At 45.4% G+C, this 22,351-nt stretch overlaps 1 protein-coding gene across 2 annotated transcripts in view; it reads right to left on the bottom strand.

Moving 5' to 3' along the window:
* CHD9 (chromodomain helicase DNA binding protein 9) overlaps window positions 1-22,351 on the bottom strand; it is a 2,123,706-nt gene that overhangs the window by 1,704,573 nt on the left and 396,782 nt on the right. For both annotated transcript variants that reach the window (XM_078670246.1, XM_078670247.1), the window contains exon 7: window positions 5,164-5,307. In XM_078670246.1, the coding sequence (XP_078526372.1) occupies window positions 5,164-5,307 (144 nt within the window). The remainder of the gene's footprint in view (window positions 1-5,163; window positions 5,308-22,351) is intronic.

Genomic DNA, 22,351 nt, shown 5'->3' with positions numbered 1-22,351 from the left:
CATGGTGAGTTAAAGAAACCCGTGAATGTTGGGGTTAATGTAAGGCGAAACCTGATAGGTGGAACTCGCGGTCACATGGTTTATTGTGAACCAACTACTGCCAAGTATGCTGGTGTTGTGGTGAACAAATATATGTGCTGATATTAAGGGAAACTCACTCGCGGTTACTAGGTGCGTTATGAACCAATTGGTGCTAAGTATACTGTTGTCATAGCGATCAAATGTATGTGCTGATATTGTAAACAAACAAAAGAATGTGGGCAAATGTTGAAATGAAAGTTAAAAAACGGGTTCAGGTCGGCCATACATAAGAAGAATAACACGTGAGAGCATTTACATGTATTTTTCCCTCTTGAGTGTTTCTGAGTCTTTGCATGCACTTACACCAGGGCACATCACACTTTATTGATGGGAGAGTCACAAATACTTATATGTCTAGCCATGCTTTTTTGTTTATTTGGCATACGAATATTTGACATTGAATATATTTTTGTTTGGTCTTGCTTCTAGCTTTTGTCCCGGATCAAGGGCGGACAGCCCAAAATGCGTTGGACATGTATTGGGTTATTTCCACTGATCAATTTATGAACTTTATTACTGAACATGAGATGTTTTGAAATTGAACTCATGAAAACACAATAATAGTTTTCATTTCGAAATAAAAATTTGTATGAATCATTTATTGAAAATTGTGCAACTGGATCATAAAGTGGAGCGCCAGGGGATGCCTGTAATGACCATTGCAGGCACTTTCTTTGTGGGTACTTAGATCCGCACACGGGACATTTCTTGAACGGACTCCGTTCCATGATGTGTCGTCGAAAGTCTTGCTGCGTCGACTTGGCCTCGAGCACCGAAGAGTCACGCGACTCCTCTGGACGTCCGACTCGGGAACTGAGCCGGAACAGAGCTGGGCACCGAGCGCAAAACAATACCGACGGTATAAGAAAGGCCTTTGGGCCTTAAGTAAAGTTTATATCGATTCCGAACTGGAGATGTCGAATATACATCCGAACCCAATGGCGGAAAAAAACAATCTGGGGATGGAGTCGATGCCCATGCGCACTGTAGTCCAGGGGAGGAGCCACCTATCTCGTGATACTTCGAAGACTCTTCCAGGACAACAATGTGCAATCATCCAGACCAAACACTAGACGGCGATCTATGCTATAGATATGAATTCAGCAGCCCACATGCCTCGAACCCAAAGATACCTGGCGTCTGCCAGCATACAAAGGGCACACAGGACTCTGCAATACTCGGCCCGACGTACGAACATCAGCTATCTGACAGGGCAGGGGCACTAGCCGCAGCCGGCTCTTTCCGTGAGAGCCATGCCAAGATTGTGACTGATTCGGAAGACAGCACAATTCAGTCGGACTCAGATCACAGCATCACCCGGTTCCCTTCGGTGACGCCTCAGACAGTAGATGATCTGCTAGATAATTGAGGGGCATGACCTGACGATCGCCTGCAATATGCCAGAAGGAACATTTCTGCCCTTTTGATGGACCACCACCCATATCAGTATCCTTTACAATGCTGTTGAAAGACATGAGTTGTTGTACACCCTGTTATATATACACGATTTGTAATGACATAACACTGTTTATACTCTATTGATCCTTAGTGCCTACATAACCTTCCACTGGGCACCGGTTGCTAAAACCCTGTATGCATATATTTTAAGGCGAATTCTTGTGAATGTTAAATGTTATAGGATTGATAGGTTCCTCTGTTCCCATGCCATTTCCACGCAAATACACCACTCCACTTATTTGGCTAAGACCTTCTTAGACCATAACCCCTTAGAGATCTCAGTATCATGGGACAGAGTCTCCACCCAAGTTCCTACTTGGAGACTCTGGCCCCAGCTCCTAGAAGATAACCCATTCCGCACCACACACTCTACAACCATTACAAATTATCTCTCTGAAAATTCGAACACAGCCTCCTCCCACCTCACTGATTGGGACGCGCTAAAGTGGTGGTGCACAGCTCCGCAATTGGATCCATAGTGGAGGCTAGACAAGAAGTACACAAAACCTTATTAGTATAGAAGACCAATTGACTGAGTTGGAACAAAAAGCAGTGACAGACCCAAACAAACGGGACTCCTTACGTGACGCACGTATCAGACACGCCAAGACCCTAGAGACTCTCCGAGTAATTGCCCACCAGGCCTACACGGAACACAAACACGCGGAGACTGACAAATTGAGCACGTTGCTAGCCCGGATATTAGGAGACAACCCAGAAACACCCGTCATTACCTGCATAAACACCCCGACCAAAGGCTTAGTACGCACACAACTCGAAATCAATGAGGCCTTTTGCACTTACCGTAGTAATTTATATGCTGCACCGGCTCACACCACTGAGACACTGATGGATGATTTCCTCAATAGCATAACATTCCCCAGTATTACAGCAGACACGCAACAAGACCTCTCGGGCCCCATTGCCCAGCATGAAATACGAGCTGCGATAAAAGGCCTCAACCGCAACTAAGCCCCAGTCCTAGATGGCCTGCCGCCAGAATTCTACGCCACCTACTCAGATAGCCTTGTCCCAAATCTGGAGGAACTCTATAAGATGGCCCTCACCTCCAGTCACCTACCACATTCCACTACACAAGCCCTGGTAGTCTCCCTCCCCAAACTGGGGCGCAATGGCACAGATTTATCTAACTACTGGCCCTTGTCCTTGTTAGCGACCGAATACAAGATATTTAGCAAGGCCCTAGCTAAATCGACTGCTCCCCGTCCTAAATACGCTCATACATAAAGACCAGTGTGGGTTTCTCCCGGCACGCAGCACTTCCCTAAATATCAGACGCCTACACCGCATCATGATGGCCACCCCTGGGGCATATAAGAATGCAGGATGCTTGGCACTGGGCCTGCGACAGGCCTTCGATTCCATAAAGTGGGATTACATGTTTGAAGCCCTGCAACGCTTCAGTCTCCCTCCAGAGTACCTCCAGTGTGTGCGGCTGCTCCATACCACTCCCACTGCCAGAGCACACACTGGGAACCATATCTCCCCTCTCACCCCTATTACTTGTCCTGGAGCCGCTAGTGATAGCTTTGAGACAATCGTCCAAGCAGCTGGGGATACTAATAGCCGGTACCTCACACAATCTCCATTTACGCGGACGACATCCTTATTTATTTACGTGACCTGACAACTGAGGCGGCGCCCCTCCCCAACATATTCTGCACATTCGAACAGGTTTCGGGCCTTGCCATCAATGAGCGGAAATCTAATGCCTTCTTTTTTCAGATTGGGCCCCACCCGGATGTGCTTAAATTCGGCACACATAATATACCTGTTGCACACACTACGTTTAAATACTTGGGGGTCCACGTATACCGGGCACCGATTGACTAACTGGACGGTAACCTCATGAGGGCAATTACTGCTATACGCTCGAGTATCGCTTTCTGGATATCCCTGCCTCTATCAATAATGGGACGAATTGCCATCTCCAAGATGGTGATGCTTCCCCGCCTCCTATACTTCCGCCCAGGTGCCCTCCACTGTCCGTGTGGCAAGACGACATGCTTAGATGGGGCAGTGTCGAGAGCGCAGCAATTAGACGAGAGGAGGCAAGATAGCTGCGTAAACATCCCATTTCCACGGACTGGGACATTATGCTTGAGGACTTCAGGCAGAAAGACCTCCTACCTATACATACCACTCCCTCTCCATGCCTTACACAGCAGCACATACAGGTATAGAGCAGCGGGCCGTCTACTGATAATATTGGCTCTACATTGGCACGACAGTAACAATTAACTGCCATTCAGGATGCCCGTTTGTAATGGGTTATAAGTTACCCAGATAAGGACAGACCGAGGGTAGGTTTTTTGTTATTGTAATGATTTTTTTTTTAATTGTGTACTATACATGTATTCAGGGATACTTTTTTTTTTAATACTTTATTTTCCCAATGTTTGCATACAGGAATACAAAAAGGTCAATACATTGCATCGTAGAATATCAGCAATGGCAAAAAGTAGCAAACACATCATAATATACATTCAGAAGAGCAGGCAAAGATGTACATGGAGGATGTATAGCAGACAATACTCAATAATGAATCCAACATATGTCAAACACAAATCGGCATAAATTAAATGCCGTATTTCTCAGAGAAGCCATACATTGCATGAACCACCGCTACACCAGTGGTGAACGTCTAAGGATGGACACAAAAACAGAGAGTAACTTATAAAATAAATTAAAATTTTTAAAAAACACTTGTCTAGCCCACCCCCTCTGGGACAATCCTCTGCGAAGTCTGAGGGCTGAACGGATCTGATCCTAGCAATGTAGCTCCTATATGGGCCCCAAATATCCACTGGACATGACGGGTCAGGTATCAGAGTGGAATATTCCTCGCAATTTACACTGCAGCATGCCAAACTACGCAGCCATGCCTCTCGCGTTGGGGATCTCTTACTGCCCCATAGTATGGCAACCTCCCTTTTGGCTAGCAGAAACCCCCGCGCAGCAAATTTCCTGACCGCTCGAGGAAAGTTGGCCACATACCCGAGCAATGCGATCTCAGGGACAGACTCCAGCCGCATGGAAAGCAGTATTCAGATATACTTTGGCATACCAATCAATAGGCAACAACTGTATTATATTCTTACTGACTATATAATGTTGTATGGGCATAGGAAATTTGCTGGCTAGTCTGTTCTATACATTGACTCATCTACGATTGGAAAACACAATGTCAATATCACAACGTCCTTGATGAGACGCATGGTTGTCATGATGTAATACTCAAAGTTTGTTTAAAAAAAAATCTTGCATTTACTTTCTTATAATCCCCCAAAAAATCCTGGTCCGATAATACTAATTAATTTTCTTATACACACAACTTTGTAATAACATCCATGAAGCTTGAACCCCATTTTCAAGAGACTAATAGAATGAACAATTTTGGCCTGCCTGCGAAAATACGGATGCATTTCTATGGACCTGAAGATGGATAACATAATACATGTCTGCTTCAAAGCGACCGCTCAGTTAACACAAAAGTAGAAACATATGTTCATATTCCTGGATGACAAAGTGCCGGTGACAGAACTGCAGAATATTACAATTCATTAAGTAATTAAATTTGCCAGCGCCATAACATGTACTTACCACAAACAACTGCAATGGCTGTTCGGCAGGCAAATGAGTGGAACTCTTTTTTGTTTTAATGCTGGTCTTGGTGTCCTCTTCTGAATTTTTGCCAGTTTCCTCAACATATTTTTTTCTTTTCACTTGACGGTTTGATCTCCGCTTCTGAAGAAAATATTCAAACATCAATATTTCCAAAATTGCCTTTATATGTTCGGTGAAACTTTACAAAGGCATTTATTCAGAAGAAATTATTTTCATCAAATTAATACATCATTTTCAGCTAACAGATTAAGTGCCAGTGATCCAGCAGATTACATGACCCACTCTAAATTTTGCTCCTGACAGACAATTTCTTACACATCTACTGTTATCCAAAATCGATGCAGTCTCTCTTGACCCTAAAATGTTTGGTACAGAGATTTAAGCCCAATCACTTGTAAGATCACATATACGTGACACATGCCTGCTAAACTAGAATGGTTGAGCTCAAGCAAACTCAAACAAACTAGTGACAAATTGAGATTTAATTGATACATCTATTTAAGTTAACTCTGTAAATTTCCCTTTTCCTATCTATTGTGATAATTTTGGGATACACAATTTCAAAATGATCTCATCAGTCAAATTTGGTTTACATTTCAGGATGATTTTGACAATGTTTCAAGTTGTTTTGAAATGTAAATGTTGCTTTAATACAGAAACCACCTCAGGTATGTAAATATTTTTGCAGAAGAAAACCAAGAACATTAAAGCACTGACAGCCCATTTAGAAACTACAATATGAACATATACAATTAAAAGACAAACAACAAGAGCACAAACAAAGGAGCCCAGGATATTACCCATCTAGCACCAATTAAGGGAAAACCAAATGGCACACAAGTCCATAACAGTGCTAGATGTCAAAAAAGACCAGAAAAAGCATCACATAAACTAACACAGTGGTAGATGCAATGCTGGTTTTCAGCTGTAATACTATAAAACACATTTTTAAACTAGTATGTGATTAGCAGAATTATGCAAATCCCCAAACAGAAGTCACATGTATTTTGTTTAGTGAGCATTTTACCAAAATGCCTACAAAGCCCAAGAACAGAGCACTTAACAAATAGAAAAAGGAAACAGAGAATAACTGTATAGTGCACACTAATCTATACGAATATAGCGTTATAGACAGCGGTAGAGATCTAACCACCATTAAAAGCCAACTATAGCAAAACAAAATTTTAATGGTAGTATAATCAGCTAGGGCGGGCTATAAGAATTTTACAACATTCCGCCTCATGAGGTCGAAATCTCTTAATTGGTAAAAAGCCTACTTGAAGAAGCAGGGGGTTTACAACCCCTCGCATCCCTGAAAGTTGAAGTGCCTCTTACAGCTTTTGAGGTTTGTGTGCCTTGCAATTGCTATATAAAACACAGAGCAAGAGCTGTGAAAGTAGGATGCAGTCAGCCCAACTTGACCTAGCTTCAGCGAAATTGTTTTTTATCATTTGAAAGGGGCATGGGATAAGGAGAATTCCTCCTTCCCTGCTTCATAGGGTCCAGTGACAGAGCAATGAGAGGGGGAAAACTTGCTGTGTGCTCTCATCCATTGGCTCCGGATCTCAGTTTTCCCTGCACAATCGACAAAGCCCGTCGACAGGCAGCAGAGAGTGAGAGTTGGAGGGTGGGGATTAGGACAGTGGGAGGTGGACAGCAGCAAGCCTATATTAGTGTTTATAGCCCAATGGTGCTCCATTGTCTACAATAGAGCTGTCAACATTTCAATGTTCCAAATACAGGTATAAAATATAAAGAACAATTATACAGATTAAAAGGTCACAGAAAAACCAAAGAAATATGCAAATGGCAATGTAATTAATATAGGGAGGTGATTTTGTTTTAGGAGTTTAAAGGTAGATCAGTGACAGCAAAATGGATCATAAATTTACAAAATGTAAGTAGTCACTGGACATGACAACAATTGCAACATCAATGGTTCAACATGGTAAAATGAGTCAAAAATCATGCAATCCAGACAGCTAAAAGCGTCCAGAGATTAGGTGGAGCCGAGGGAACAAGAAGAAATTGTTTGAGTTTTCATTTTAAAGAGGACAAAGGGGCAATGATGCAAATCAGAGGCACTATAGCACTGCAGACTGTGGGAAAGTATCCACAGAAGGATGGAGTAGAAGGATGCTTTTTTTTTTAAGTCTGGGATTTCAAGCAAAAGATTAACTGAGTTTCGAAGTTGTGAGAACCCTTCTCTAATATTCAGTTTACGTGTCAAACAGGGAAAGTGATTAGAGTTATCATTTTGTGCACTGAACAAGCAAACTTGTATTATGAGCTGCTATCAGTAAGGAAACAACATAATGAGCAGACAGGGGTGAAGTGATCAGAGCAGTCAATCCCTGGGATCAAGCGACCTACATCATGCAAGGAAGGTTTCAGTGGAGCAAAATGAGTTTTGGGATTGCCCAAGAGGATCGCACTACCAGAGCTGATCCTCGTTGATATCAACACTTGGGTGACATCTCTGAGATCTTATTCTCTGACAAGACGTTTAATTACACAAATCAATCTAAACTGATGAATGGTGCTACTGGCCATGGGGTGGATGTGTTTCTGAAGGTGAGAAGAGTGAAGCCAGATGCTCCGACATGGTCAATAATGGGCAGAATTCCACCTACTACTTTGGTAGAAGAAAGCTATTCCTGAACTAGTGTGAAGCAGGGTTGCGATGCTATAAGGAGGCTCTCTGTATTATTGACATTGAATTTAAGATGAATCAGTCATCCCAGCTTGGTCTCAATGGTCGAAACTACCAGAGAAGTGTCCTCAGGAGCCAAAATCTTCAGGTGACGCTGCCTAGCATCAGCACACCAATGATAAAGGTCCGAATTTCTGATACTGTTACCCAACAATTCATGGTAAAAGTTACAAAATGGAGGCAGTAGGGCTGGTCTCTCAGGGACATCTCGAGGAACAGGAGTGGAAATTCTGATCCTTATTCTAGAAGCCCATGTTTTCCTTTAGTATGTGAAGAAGGATGTTGAAAGCAGCTAAAAGGTCTAGTAATATCAGCAGACAGGAGCCATCTGTGTCATAGATAATTTGTAAAGCGCACTACATACCCACGAAGGTCTCAAGGTGCTGGGGGGGGGGGAGCCTGGGGGGTTCTACTGATTGAACAGCCAGGTCTTGAGTATCCTCCTGAAGGTCAGCAGGTCTTGGGTCTGTTGTAGGCTCAGTGGGAGGGTGTTCCATGTCTTAGCGGTGAGGTGGGCGAAGAATCTCCCACCGGTGGTTGTTCTTCAGATACGCGGGACGGTGGCGAGTGAGAGGTCGGCAGAGCGTAGCTGGCGGTTGGGGATGTAGAAGGAGAGCCGTCTGTTGAGGTAGGCTGGGCCGATCTTGTGGAGTGCCTTGTGACCGTGGGTGAGGAGCTTGAAGGATATCCTCTTGTTGACGGGGAGCCAGTGCAGGTTTCTCAGGTGGGGGAAGATGTGGCTGTGGCGTAGTACGTCGAGGATCAGTCATGCCGAGGCGTTTTGGATGAGTTGTAGTCGTTTGATGAGCTTGGTCGGGGCTCCCGCGTAGAGGGCGTTTCCGTAGTCAAATCTGCTGCTGATGAGGGCCTGGGTGACTGTCTTTCTTGTATCTGTCGGGATCCAGCTGTATATCTTGTGGAGCATGCAGAGGGTGTTGAGGCAGGAGGAGACGGCGTTGCTTTGCTTGGTCACAGAGCGTTGAGTCGAGGAGGATTCCCAGGTTGCGTGCGTGGTCGGTGGGCATCGGAGCTGCCCCAAATGCCGTCAGCCACCAGGAATCTTTTCAGGCTGAAGGGTTGGAGCAGAGTATGAGGACCTCCGTCTTGTCCGAGTTCAGCTTCAGACGGCTGGTCTTCATCCAGTCGGCGACAGCCTTCATTCCTTCGTGGAGGTTGGCTTTGGCGGTGATGGGGTCCTGGGGGAGAGGATCAGCTGAGTGTCGACGGCGATTATGTTGAGGTTGTGCTGGCGGGCTACGTGTGCGAGCGGGGCCATGTAAATGTTGAATAGCGTTGGGCTGAGGGAGGATACCTAGGGTACGCCGCAGATGATCTCGGAGACTTTGGAACGGAATGGGGGAGGCGGACGCTTTGGGTTCTGCCGGAGAGGAAGGAGGTGGCCCAATGCAGAGCCTTGTCTTGGATCCCTATGGTGTGGAAGCGTGCGCGTAGTGTGCAGTGGCAGAGTGTGTCGAAGACGGCAGAGAGGTCTAGGAGGATGAGTGCTGCGGTCTCGCCGTTGTCCAGCAGGGTCCTGATGTCATCGGTGGCGGCGATGAGGGCAGTCTCTGCGCTGTGGTTGCTGCGGAACCCTGACTGGGAAGGGTCCAGGATTCTGTTTTCTTCGAGGTATTGGGTTAGCTGTCTGTTGACGGTTTTCTCGATAACCTTGGCCAGCAAGGGGTGCAGAGAGAGGGGTTGGAAGTTCTTGAGGTCTCTTGGGTCTGCCTTAAGTTTTTTGAGTAGGGGGCTGATCTCGGCGTGTTTCCAGATCTCTGGCAAGGTCGCGGTCTCGAGGGAGAGATCGATGACGTTGCGCAGGTGGGGTGCGATGGAGCCGCTTGCTCTGTTGAAGATGTGGTGCGGGAATGGGTCTGACGGAGAGCCGGAGTGGATTGTACTCATCGACTTGGTGTCATCGATGCTCACGCTTGCCCAGGCTAGCAGGGGGTCGTGGTCGATGGTGTGCGGAGGGTCTTTTGTGTTGCTGTTTGTTGGGGCTGTCTGGGTGTTGAAGCTGTCATGGATGTCTGCTATCTTGCGGTGGAAGAAGGTGGCGAGGGAGTCGCACAGGGCTAGCGACGGCGGTATGTCGTTGGTGTTGGAGCTGGGGTTGGAGATTTACTTCACGATGTTGAAGAGCTCCTTGCTATTGTGTGCGTTGTTGTCGACGTGGTCTTTGAAGGAGGTCCTCTTGGCCGCCCTGATGAGGTGGTGGTGGTTGCGGATGGCGTCCTTGTGTGCTACGTGGCTGTCTGGAGTTTGTTCACTGTGCCATTTCTTCTCTAGTTTCCGGCAGGCTTGCTTGGAGGCTAGGAGTTCTGGGGTGAACCAGCTGGCCCTCTTGCTGGTGTCTGTCGGGGGTTTCTTCGGCGGGGCGAGGGTGTTGGCGCAGTCCTCGATCCAGCGTCTGAGGCTGTGGGCAGCGTCGTCGGTGCTGGATGGTTTGGTGGGTGGGCTGAGAGCGAGGTTTGCGTGTAGTTGGTCTTTGGTGATTTTGCTCCAGCAGCGGTGGGGCATCTGTTGGGTGCGGTGGTGTGTGGTGGGCTTCTGGAAGGCTAAGTGGATGCAGCAGTGGTCGGTCCAGAGGAGTTCGGTGGTGTGGCTGAAGGAGACGTGCAGGCTTGAAGAGAAGACGGGTGTCGAGGGTGTGGTCGGCAGAGTGGGTGGGCTTTGTGACGAGTTGCTTCAGTCAGAGGTTGGCGAGGTTATCGATCAGGGTTGTGGAGTTGCTGTCAATGTTGTTCTCAAGGTGAAAGTTCAGGTCTCCGAGGAGGATGTAGTCGGTGGAGGTCAGGGTGTGCGTGCTGATTAAGTCAGCAATGGAGTCGCTGAACTGGGGGTGGAGTCCGGTGGGTCGGTAGACGAGGGTGCCTCTGAGGGTGGAGTTAGGGTCTGTGTGGATCTGGAAATGCATGTGTTCGGCGGTGCTGAGCGCGTCGCCTGTGCTAGTCGAGACCCTGAAGCTGTTCTTGTGGACAATGGCGATTCCTCCTCCAACTCCGTTGGTGCGGTCTCTGCGGGTGATCTTGTAGCTGTCTGGGACGGCTATGGCCATGTCGGGTGCGGAGGAGTCTTTAAACCAGGTCTCCGTCAGGAAGGCGACATCCGGGATGTTGTGTCCAGAGGTCCCAGAGCTCAATGGCATGCTTGCTTGCGGAGCGGGTGTTCGATATTATGCATCAGTGGTGGTTGGGGTCTTTCTTGGCAGGTGGTTCGTCGGCTCGGAGGCTGGTGTAGCTGCAGTTCCGGCATGTGAAGGGTCCGTGTGTGCATTTCGGGGCGGCCTTGAAGCAGGTGTGGTTCCATCCGGCAATCCTTAAAACCAAACTAAAAGTTATCAAGGAGATTGTTGTACTTTAAAAAAAATTCAGAAGTTTACACAGATTTCTAGTGGTGTAACTAGCCAGATATTGGATGGATGCTGCTCAGATAAAATGTGTAAGCAGACAGGGTTATTTATTATTATTTTTTTTTAAAGAAACAGTGCAACTTGCCCCACACAGACAGTTGGGAAACATGCCTTGAGACAGATTAGTCGCACAGAGATTACACCCAACTCTAAAGGAAGAACATGTGTATATGGTTTACACAGGAAAATAACACTGCAGAGTTGAAATATATTAAAAGAGATATTGGAAAAGACATCAATACCCAAAATGATTTGCCTGAACCAAAACAGGTTTATAACCAATCTGAGCATCAAAAACTCAAAGGAATATAAAGAGTTGAAAGGGTGATATTTAGTCACTCAAATTAGAACATTTATTCACATTTACGAGTGTGCCTTTTTCAGGAAAGCCAATAAAAATATGTTTTGCTTAGACATCACCCACGTATATCAGAATGCTAACCATTAGGTGGCAATCCTTACAAACGCATCAAAATACTTTGAATTGGAAAATGAAATTTAACATGAATGTCATGTAACACACATCTATCTGCTCTTTGTGATGGGCATGGAACTACTTAAAATATAAGGCAAGATAATACATTTAGGGTACAAAGAGTAGCAGTGCGCAGTGAAAAGAATTTGCAGGAATGTTCATGGCCCCAATAGAACCTTGGCTGCTTATTACAAGAATTCTTACATAAGTTGAAATTAAAAATAGAGGGGCAAAACCACTAAATTTTCATTAGAGAAATGATACACAGAAGCTGAGAAGTTTGCAAAAATATAAGGTGACGAATGCACTTTCAAATACTAAGCAATACCTATAAAAGGAACAATGGTAAATATAGAGAAGAGCTAATAGGGATCTCAACAACAGAACATTAATTCCAACCATTTCTACCACAAATATGAATATGTGGAACAATGCAATTACTGATCTATCAATTTCTTGACACCTAATAGGAAACAAAGTATTCAATAATCTCTTGTAGAATAAACAAGAAAAGAAAACGGAAATTAAAGTGAGGCATTACTGAAAGAAGAGGAGAAAAACAATACTGCCTCACCTACAATTTCTACTGCTGGATCACATAAAAAGCCCAATAAGACTGTTAAATGAAATAACTCAAACAGACCTAACAGAAGGTTCGAGCCAAACAGGAGAGGCATAAATGTGTGAACTAACACAACAACGAAAGGAAAGTGGGGAAAGGGATCACAAAATACAATCTTATCAAGCGGCTCAGATAAACGTAGGGCTGTATAGAGCCCTATGAAAAATTCTGACATGCATTGATGGAAGCAATTTCTCCTAAAGGGTTTGTTTACTGAAAAAGAAAGGAACCCGAATATGGAAGCAACTGCGACAGATATACACTGCACTGAGAGAAATTGTCCTTGTAAAGAGAAAACAGCTAAAATTTCCTTAACTTTGATATTAGACTTACCAACGAGGGACCAAACAAAAGTTATGAAGGAGGCTTGACTAAAGGAAACACTAAGGGTGAGGGCAGCCCAAAAAACTGTTCCTCACCCAGCATATGCACACTGCCTGCAATGGTAAAGGCATGAAACTTGAAAGTGAGTGAAAAATGTGGGGTCAAAGAAAGTGAGCAGAGGCACTCTACTGCCACAAAAGATAACAGGGAAGATTAAGTCTGATACATAGCACGTTTGTACATAGAGTCTACAACTGGAGACGGTGGTACATAGACGGCAGTCTGGGAAAACTTCACCCTATACGACCATTCTGGAAGGATGTAGAGGAAACAAATTATTGCCGGAAGAAACAAGTAATTTTAGTAATTGAATATAATACTGGGAGTCAGGTGCAAGATCCCACTTTGGAAAGCAATGTTAAAATAATAGTGAAGAGTCAAAAGAACTGTCAAGACCTTTTGGAAGCAAAAACTGTTTACTTCAGCAGGAGGTAATAGAAAAAACAAAAGTCAGGACTGTTGACCGGGCTGTTTAATGTGTGAGTAAACAGATGTTCTGGAAAGGTATGAGGTGGAGATGTTGAAAATAAAATTATTTTAAGAACATATTACATAGGACAAAAGAGAACAACAGTGAATCATCTAGAAATGTGAAATATAAGTTGTGTATGTGCAACTGTAGATTTTGTTCAATTAAACAAGTCTAAAATAATGCCCGTTAAACAACCCTCAGATGAAGACTCGATCAAAGATGATTAAACTTTTGAGGACAATATTATCGAGTAGGACTACATTATATCTTACCCCAGATTCCTAATCTTATGAGTATTGTCAGAGGATGGCTTGATCGGGAGACCTTTCTAACAATAGCTCTCCAGAGGTGCCAGGTGGTGACAAGCAACTCACGTAACAGCTCTGCTCAACCAGGAAGTGAAGACCATGTCCTATAATTTTGAATACAGAAAGGAAGTGAAAGATTTGGAGGAGAAGCTGAATTTGAATTGGAGTCAAACAGTGACAAGGTACTGCTCTCTCCGGATCTGCGCTGACTGGCGCGGAAAAAGAAAGAGCTGACGTAAGCGTGCAGGGGCGGCGTCTAAGTAGATACCGCAACATCATTCCAGCGACCATGACACCAATGACGAACGAGGAGTCAACCGACGCCACCTACCGACGCGCAGGGGTACTGCTGAAGAAAAATTCTCCAGATCCAGTCTGACACCGGGGGGTAATTCTAAGGTGAGGAATCCATAACTAATTGTCTCTTTCAGATATACGGTTCTGGATTAATGGTGCATCAAAAGTAAGGATACCAAACATACACCCTGCTAAAGCCACAGTTCGTTAAAAGTGGTAAGTTGGTCCAGTCTGCCGAATACCGGCATAGCGCACACATCATGGGGATCTAATCATTTTTGTAGAACAAGGTGTTGAGCTGTGCTAAATATTAAAAGGGGTACTCGAGACTACGTAACCGCAAAAGCTACAAATTACAAGGGTATAATTCAAAATGGTCCCAATGTGATGCAGGTGGTGTGCCTTTGCCCTCCACTAGTTTTGGCTCTGATGACAACTCGCCGGTGTCTGAAAGAACTTGAGAGACCTACCTCCAGACAAATGACACTTGATTGAGTCAGTATGCCTCTTCTTGGAGGATCTCCAAGAGCAGGACTCTGGCAACTTCGATCTACAATGGGAATTGCGTCTGGCCTGGTGATCGTCCCAGGCATGACCATGAAGAGTTTGTTCTCCCTTCCTTTTTTTGACCTTGTGATGCATGCTCTGGCATAACTTGCATGACTACCTAAGATGCTCTGAACCTAGGCACCATAGAGCCATTTTGTGAGGGTCTGATGTGCATCTTTCAATACAGTGACCTACAGGGTTTTAACATTGAATGTTTGAAGGAAGAGATATTTCAGTACTGCTGCCAAAATAAAACTCTAGGAATATTATCTGAAGAGTGAGGTCATTATCCAATTCAAATGCTCAAACAAACAGAACTGACGTCAGCACACCAGGGTGGACGATTTATGGCTCCAGTGAGGTCAATGTAGCAGCGTTTCTGGCTCGGACACTGGACCAGCACAAGTCACTGTTTGGGAAGAACTACTGGTAACATTTCAGGATCAAGTCTAACGACTGGGGGAAATGGTGTGCAATCAGGAAATAGAAGCAACCATTAGAAATTGGTAAGTAGGCAATAATCCTTAAGGTATCCCTCATACCGTATTACTATAATGTACATATTTTAGGCTAGGACCGAAATTTTGACAATTTCAAAGTCTTAAAGAAAATATCACACTTGTATTACTAAAGACAAAACAAGATAGTGGCAAACTGGACAAAACATTTCTAGTTGAATAGCATATAATCCTCAAGAAGTTAAATGCTACCTTCACAACAGTCTTAGTTTACCTGCAGAAAGATAAAGTTGTCGAATTTTTAAATATTTTAAATGTATAAGCATAAAGGTTAGCAGAAGCTTTAACAACTTCTGTACCGGAATTTAAATGTAAAGTTCATAACCAAAGAAATTAATAGGTAAATGATGAAAGCTAGCTTACCTCAGTTTTACATTGTGTGTAACCTTGACGCACGAATGTCAACATTCTCCTTTTCATAAGTAACATTAAAGAAATGAAAGCTCAAGAGAGATGATATACAAAGCTGTGGTAAGCCTATTTAATGCCTGGAAAAAAGCTACAATGTGTACAGCACATGACTCAAAGATAGTATCATCACATGCCAAAGTCAAGGCCGTCTGCGCCTAGAGCCAAGACCCCTGGTCCACTTCTCACCCACCTCACCCTCCAACATAACGCCACTGTGAACCTTCGCAGCACTGAACTCCGGTTGTATCACCCAGTGCTGCTGCTGTTCCTCACTGACCAACACTGAAGGAGCATTCTACAGAACCACCAATTTCACATGCACAGTCCCGCACCCACCTCACTCCTCCCATGCTCCTCACACTCTGAACACCGATGATCACACACACCTGATCCCAACTACACCTAACCCCTTCCTCTGCTGCATGCTCAAAACTCACTCCCGATTAGACACTCCACTGAAATTTGGGACCTACTACACAACCGCTCACAGCACCTGCTATTCCTGACCGAAATGTGGCAGACTCCATGGTCATCGCCATGGCAATACCCGTCAATACCTCCAAGTTGCATGAGCACAAGGAAGGACAAGGCAAATAAAACTGGAGGTGGAATCTCTATCATCTTCAAAGAATCAATTCAATGCTCCACCACGTCAGAAAGCACCACCAGTAACATGGAAAACTTGACCTTCAAACTACACCCTAAGCGGCATCCTCGTTTACCACCCTCCTGGACCACGTCAACTTCAGGAGCATCAATTTTGAGCACTTTTTCGCCCCCGATCCCATCCGCCTCCCCTCCTCCTAGACTCCAGTGCCTTCATCCTCCTCTGTGACCTCAACTACCAACTGGATTATCACACCAATCCCAACCAACCTCCTCAAGGACCTATCAAACCTTAGATTCCCTCACTGAGTGGAAGACCCACACAATCCACAGACACCTACTGGACCCCATCTTCTCCAGCTTCATCAGCATCACAGTAGACAGGTGCACACCAATCTTCTGATCTGACCACGTCCTTAACTTCTGCATACCTGTCCCACACCACCGCAGAATCACCATAACCAAATCTTCAGAAACAATATTTCAGTAGTATCCTGGTCTTCTGAATTCCTACATCATCAGCCTTGACAAAATAACCTCCTCACCACATTCAAATTCAACAGCTGGATTTTCACCTGCACAGGTACAATTGCTCCTTTCAGAGCCAACAAAGCCATGATAACCAGAGCGCAAGCTAGCTGGTACACATAAGAGCTCAGGCTCACCAAATGGCTGAACCACCAGAACCAATATCTAAGGTTCACCATGGAGTGGAGCAAACAGCAATTGCCCTTTCTAGATATTCTCATTTTTCCACAAAAGGGTAATTTAGCATGCGAACTCTACAAAAAACCAATGGCAAAGAATTCGCTCCTGTCTTACACCAGTCACCATCCGCGAGCCCTACGGGATAATCTTCCTGTAGGTCAGTTTCTCAGAGTGCGCAGAAACTGCTCATCCAAAACCTTGTTCGACAAACATGCACGGATTCTATCTAGACATCTAGAGGATCGACAGTACCCACCACACCTCGTACGCAGGGCATGGAAGCGTGCCTCCAATAATAACAGGGATGCTCTATTAGAAATAAGAACCACCAAAGAACCCCTAGATAGACTTACATTTGTTAGTACGTTCAGTGTCTTGTCAAACAAAATACAGAAAACTGTGCAGAAACACTGGGGCATTCTGAACACAGCTGAAACTACTATAAATCCACCACTTTTCTCTTTCAAAAGGGCCCGGAGTATAAGAGACAGTCTGGTTCACACAAGACCAGGATTGAAAAAACCTGAACTCCAAAATACACTCTGGAACACTCAGCCAGTACGTGGCCATTTTCCATGTGGTACCTGCAGTGCCTGTCCACAGACCTATAAAACAGATCAGGTTGATATAGGCACTGGAAAACCATGGATACTTCGCAAACACACCAATTGCAACACGGAAGGGGTCATATATCTGATTACATGTCCATGTTCCCTACAGTACATTGGACACACAACCAGAAAAATGAAAGTTCGCATTAGTGAACATAAAAGCACAACCCGGTGTCATAAGCAATCGACCTGCCTTACTAATCACTTTTTGGAAAAGAAACAAAGTTGAAGACCTCAAGTGGGTGATCTTGGAACACCCCTATATTCCATCTCATATCAGTGACAAATCTAAGTTTCTGTTTGTCAAAGAGCAGAAATGGGTGTTCAGGCTCCGTAGTGATAGCAGAGGGCTGAACGATTCCATTCCTTGGATCTCCATTTGAGTTCCACTGTAGATACACACATAAGTGACCTATTGCGTAATATTCCATCAGCTACACAGAGTCTTCCACCCCTCACGTATTGGTACAGTAGTATTGGTAAGGTTTTTCGGATCACCTACGACACATGATCAGCCTGGGGCGGATACAGTCAGCAATTTTTCTTAACTGTATCGAGCCTTTAACTGCCTATCCAACACACGATCAGCTCAAGGCAGATAGATATCCATTGAGCATCCTTTGCTTTAAAACTGTACTTAGCCTGTAAATCCTATTAGACATTAGGCATAGTAGTGTCACCAACTTCTGTCCCTTTTCAGAATAAATCATCCGCTCTCATTTAAAAACTCATGAGAGGACTGACAGATTCTAAAATAACAAATTTAATACAGCATTTTACACACACGGCTACGCTGCTTAACAGTGCTGTTGACCATGTTGATACAATACGCGGCGTAACATAATGCGCATGCGCGCACGATCAGTCTAACCCCGGATTGCGCATGCGCGCCTGGATAATGTACTCTCCAGCGCATGACCCGCTCACAACTAGTGCAGTGAGCCTGATACGCTCATGCGCATTTGTAAGATAAACACGGAGCCCATGGGTAATTCATATGATTACCAATTACTATTTTAACGAGCGGCTCAATTACCGATTAGCGGCAGTATTTAAAGGAGGGGCCCTGTTCCGGTCGGTAACTCCACTTCCTCTCGGACGCCAGAGAGAGGTACCGACGGACAGGTAAGGCCACCTCCTTGCTAATTGGTTACATAGTCAGCTTACTTTGGCAGCTTTAAATCTCTAATCGTGATTTTAATCTTAAGCCTAAAAAATTTACGTTTGGCAGCTCCTTTCTTGCTGTAGGGAGTCACTGCAGGTCTTAAATCAATTTATTCAATTATGATTGTCCAGCTTCTGAGAGGTTGGGTGATGGTCTCTGTAAATCAAGTCTACAGCTAATGGGTGTTGACAACAGTTGTTGCATTAAATAGCAGAAGGCATTTAATTTCTTGTATACTTTGCTTTCTTATGTACTTCAGAGCGGGGCCTCATATTCCCGAGCGGTTGCCGGGTGAGGTGAGGTCCACTTCCTCGCAGAGCGTGGTGAGTATTTACAGACATGAAATATGTTCTGTGAATGAGTAAGTTGACTTATGTGATAAACGGGACACTGTTGACCCTGTTTATTGAGTGGTGCACGTTTTTTCTGTGAGCATGTGGTATATATTCTAATGCACATGATCTTGTTTATATATTGTTTCAGGATTGTAAAAGAACATTCTTCTTACGCATGGACATTGGGGCTCCAAGTTCATGGTAGTTATTCGCATCTTTAATTATGCAATTCTTTTCTCACTTTCACATTTTGCTTTGTAAAACACTTGTATTCCAGTGGCAGTAGCTTACCAACTTGGTCCTGACGAAAGCCTGACTAGACGTCTTTTTAGGCTGAAACATGTTGACCACCTGCACAGCGCCATAGTGTAGTCATTAGTTCCAACTACCTGGCGTGTTTTTAACATTAACACTCAGACTTTCTTTAATAAAATGTTTTTGTCTGAGTTGCTAATTTTAACTTGTTCACTATAGCACTGCACGTACACTTTCATCACCACCTTAAGAGCAGCAGTTTGGCATGAGTGTATCATCTTCATCCACTCCCGCACCATCAGCTGATGGTTTGGGCGGTAGAGTCGGGTGCCTCCACAAACATCCCATATGATGAGATTCCGCCAACATAGGGTGGTTTGATGGGAATATCTCAGCCAATTGCTACTCTATTATCCACTTGCCTCACAGTTTTTTTGTGCTACCACTCACTCTAGACCTCTCATCCTCTTTGGTATTTAAGAGAGCTGAAAGCAGCCACTCAGCCTAGACTCTATAGGGAGGTCGTTTTTCAGAGAGCATCTCTAAGATGCCATCTGTGTGCATTTTTCATTAAATCCCACACTAGCATCAGTGTGGGTTTAATGTGCTGAGAAGTTTAATACCAAACTACAGTTTTCAGTGCAGCAATTATGGTGCTGAAGAGTTCGTAATGACAAACTCCCAGCACCATATACTCTTAATGGCAGCACTGCACTTGCAATGTCTAAGAATGGACTTAGACACTGTAGGGGTACAGGGCTCATGCACCTGTACCCTCACCAATAGTATAGAGCACTCGCTAGAGGGGAGATTTATCTATGCCAGGGCAGTGGGTTCAATCAATCAATCAATGGAATTTGTATAGCGCGCTACTCACCCGTTAGGGTCTCAAGGCGCTGAGGGGGTGGGGGGGGGCAGGAGGGGGGAACGCTACTGTTCGAACAGCCAGGTCTTGAGCTGTTTCCTGAAGGAGAGATGGTCCAGGGTTAGCCGTAGGTGGGTGGGGAGGGACTTCCATGTCTTGGCTGCCAGGTAGGAGAAGGATCTTCCTCCGACGGTGGATTTGCGGATACGTGGGACGGAAGCGAGGGCGAGGCTGGCAGATCGGAGCTGGCGGGTGGGTGTGTAGAATGGGAGGCGGCTGTTGAGGTACTTCGGGCCCATGTCATGGAGGGCCTTATGTGCGTGGGTGAGGAGTCTGAACGTGATCCTCTTGTCGACGGGGAGCCAGTGCAGGTCTTTCAGGTGGGCAGAGATGTGGCTGTGGCGAGGGATGTCCAGGATGAGTCGTGCTGAGGCGTTCTGAATGCGCTGGAGTCTTTTCTGGAGTTTGGCTGTGGTTCCAGCGTAGAGGGTGTTCGCGTAGTCCAGACAGCTGGTGACGAGGGCCTGGGTGACCGTCTTCCTGGTTTCGGTGGGGATCCATCGGAAGATCTTTTGGAGCATGCGCAGGGTGTTGAAGCAGGATGACGAGACTGCGTTGACTTGCTTGATCATCGTGAGGGAGGAGTCCAGGATGAAGGCCAGGTTGCGTGCGTGGTCTGTTGGCTTGGGTGCGGTGCCCAGGGCAGGGGATCACCAGGAGTCATCCCAGGCGGAGGGAGATGATCCGAGTATGAGGACTTCAGTCTTGTCTGAGTTCAGTTTCAATCGGCTGATCTTCATCCATTCCGCGACGTCTTTCATCCCTTCCTGGAGGTTGGCTTTGGCGGTGGCGAGGTCGTTGGTGAGGGGGCCATGTCAACACTTCACTATGATCTGCACCAAGACATGCAGCTTGCAAAGGCAGTGTGTTAGTGTAATGATACAGGGCGTCTAAGGGTGGCACAATAAGTGCTGCAGCCCTTAGACGACTACTTTGGTCACAGTGCCCTGAGTACCTATGGTACCATTTACCAGGGGCTGACCAGTGGCCAGAGATGCCAATAGGGTTTGGTTTTTAATACAGGTTTAGGGAAACAACATAGGCCCTGGGCACCTGATTGGCCGGAGTCCAGGGCACACTAAGGTTAAAGCACATTAGCAGTTAAGCAAAAAGTGGAGGCTACCATGCAGAAATAGGGCACTTTCTCACACATAACCCTCACCCTCATCCTGAATAAATCAACCATCACAGCCACATACCTGCTGGGATGTTGGAAACATCACAATACTTTCAAAAGAAACTCTCACCCGACCAGACGCTAGCCAACTAAAGGCCTAGTTCCTGGCTACGTTGCCTGGCAAAAGTTAAGGACAATATGACAAACACACCTAGCTACCCATCTCACTGACAATCACCTCCATGACATCACCCAATCCGGATTCAGGCCCACACAGTAGAGAGAAGACCCTCACTGCCACCATGGACAATACCCAGATGATCATGGACAGAGGTGACAAGCAGGCCTCTTCCTAGTGGATCTTTCCACAACCCTTGGCACTGGCTCCCACCCCTTCCCTATTACCTCCAGTTTACCTCAATAGAGCGCTGGGATGCCTATTTGGTAACCAGGCGCTATACAAAACTCAGAATAATAATAATAATATGTTAACTTCATCTGCAGAGTTCCACAAGGATGCTCTCTGAGCCCCACTCTGTTCAATGCCTCATGAGCCCACTCACCAGCATCATCCACGCCCACAGATCCTATGCTTATGACACCAGCTCATACTCTCCATCTCAGACAAGATACCAAATACCCTGACCAATTTCTCTACCTGCATGACCAAAGTCGCAAGATGGATGAACACTCACTGCCTCAGGCTCAACACACAGACAAGACGGAAGTAGTAATCTTCAGCAAAGACACCTTGCTCTGGGACTCCATCTGGTGGCCTGAACTCGGAAACACATCCTTCCGAGCAGCCCAGCTTAGAACCTCAGAATAGTAATCGACAACCAACTCACCATGTCCAGCCAAGTGAATGCAGCCTCGGTCTTCTGCTTCCACATGCTCAAGATGATCTTCAAATGGCTTCCTAACAACACTAGCAGAAGCATTACTCAAGCCCTCTTCACCTAGAAGCTGGTCTATACTGCAATCAAGGTTCAACTGACAAGAAGGCTCCAGACCATACAAAACTCCATGGCTCACACTCAACCTCCCACCTCAAAGAGCTCCACTGGCTCCCAATACACAAACTAGCAATCTTCGAACTCCTCATGCACACATACAAAGCCTTACACAACAATGGCCCCATGTCCTTCACTACCATAAACTTCTACAAACCTACCAACAAACCACGGCTCAGCCGGACTCTCACACACACCGTCCCCATTAGTTCTTGAATTCAGCAAGAAACTGAAGACTTCTCTACACCTAGCCCAGACCCAGGATTAA

Source organism: Lissotriton helveticus, chromosome 12 (genome assembly GCF_964261635.1).
Source record: "Lissotriton helveticus chromosome 12, aLisHel1.1, whole genome shotgun sequence".
Classification (NCBI taxonomy): Eukaryota; Metazoa; Chordata; class Amphibia; order Caudata; family Salamandridae; genus Lissotriton; species Lissotriton helveticus.
Note: the sequence above shows the minus strand (reverse complement) of the source record. Positions and strands in the feature narration are given on the sequence as shown.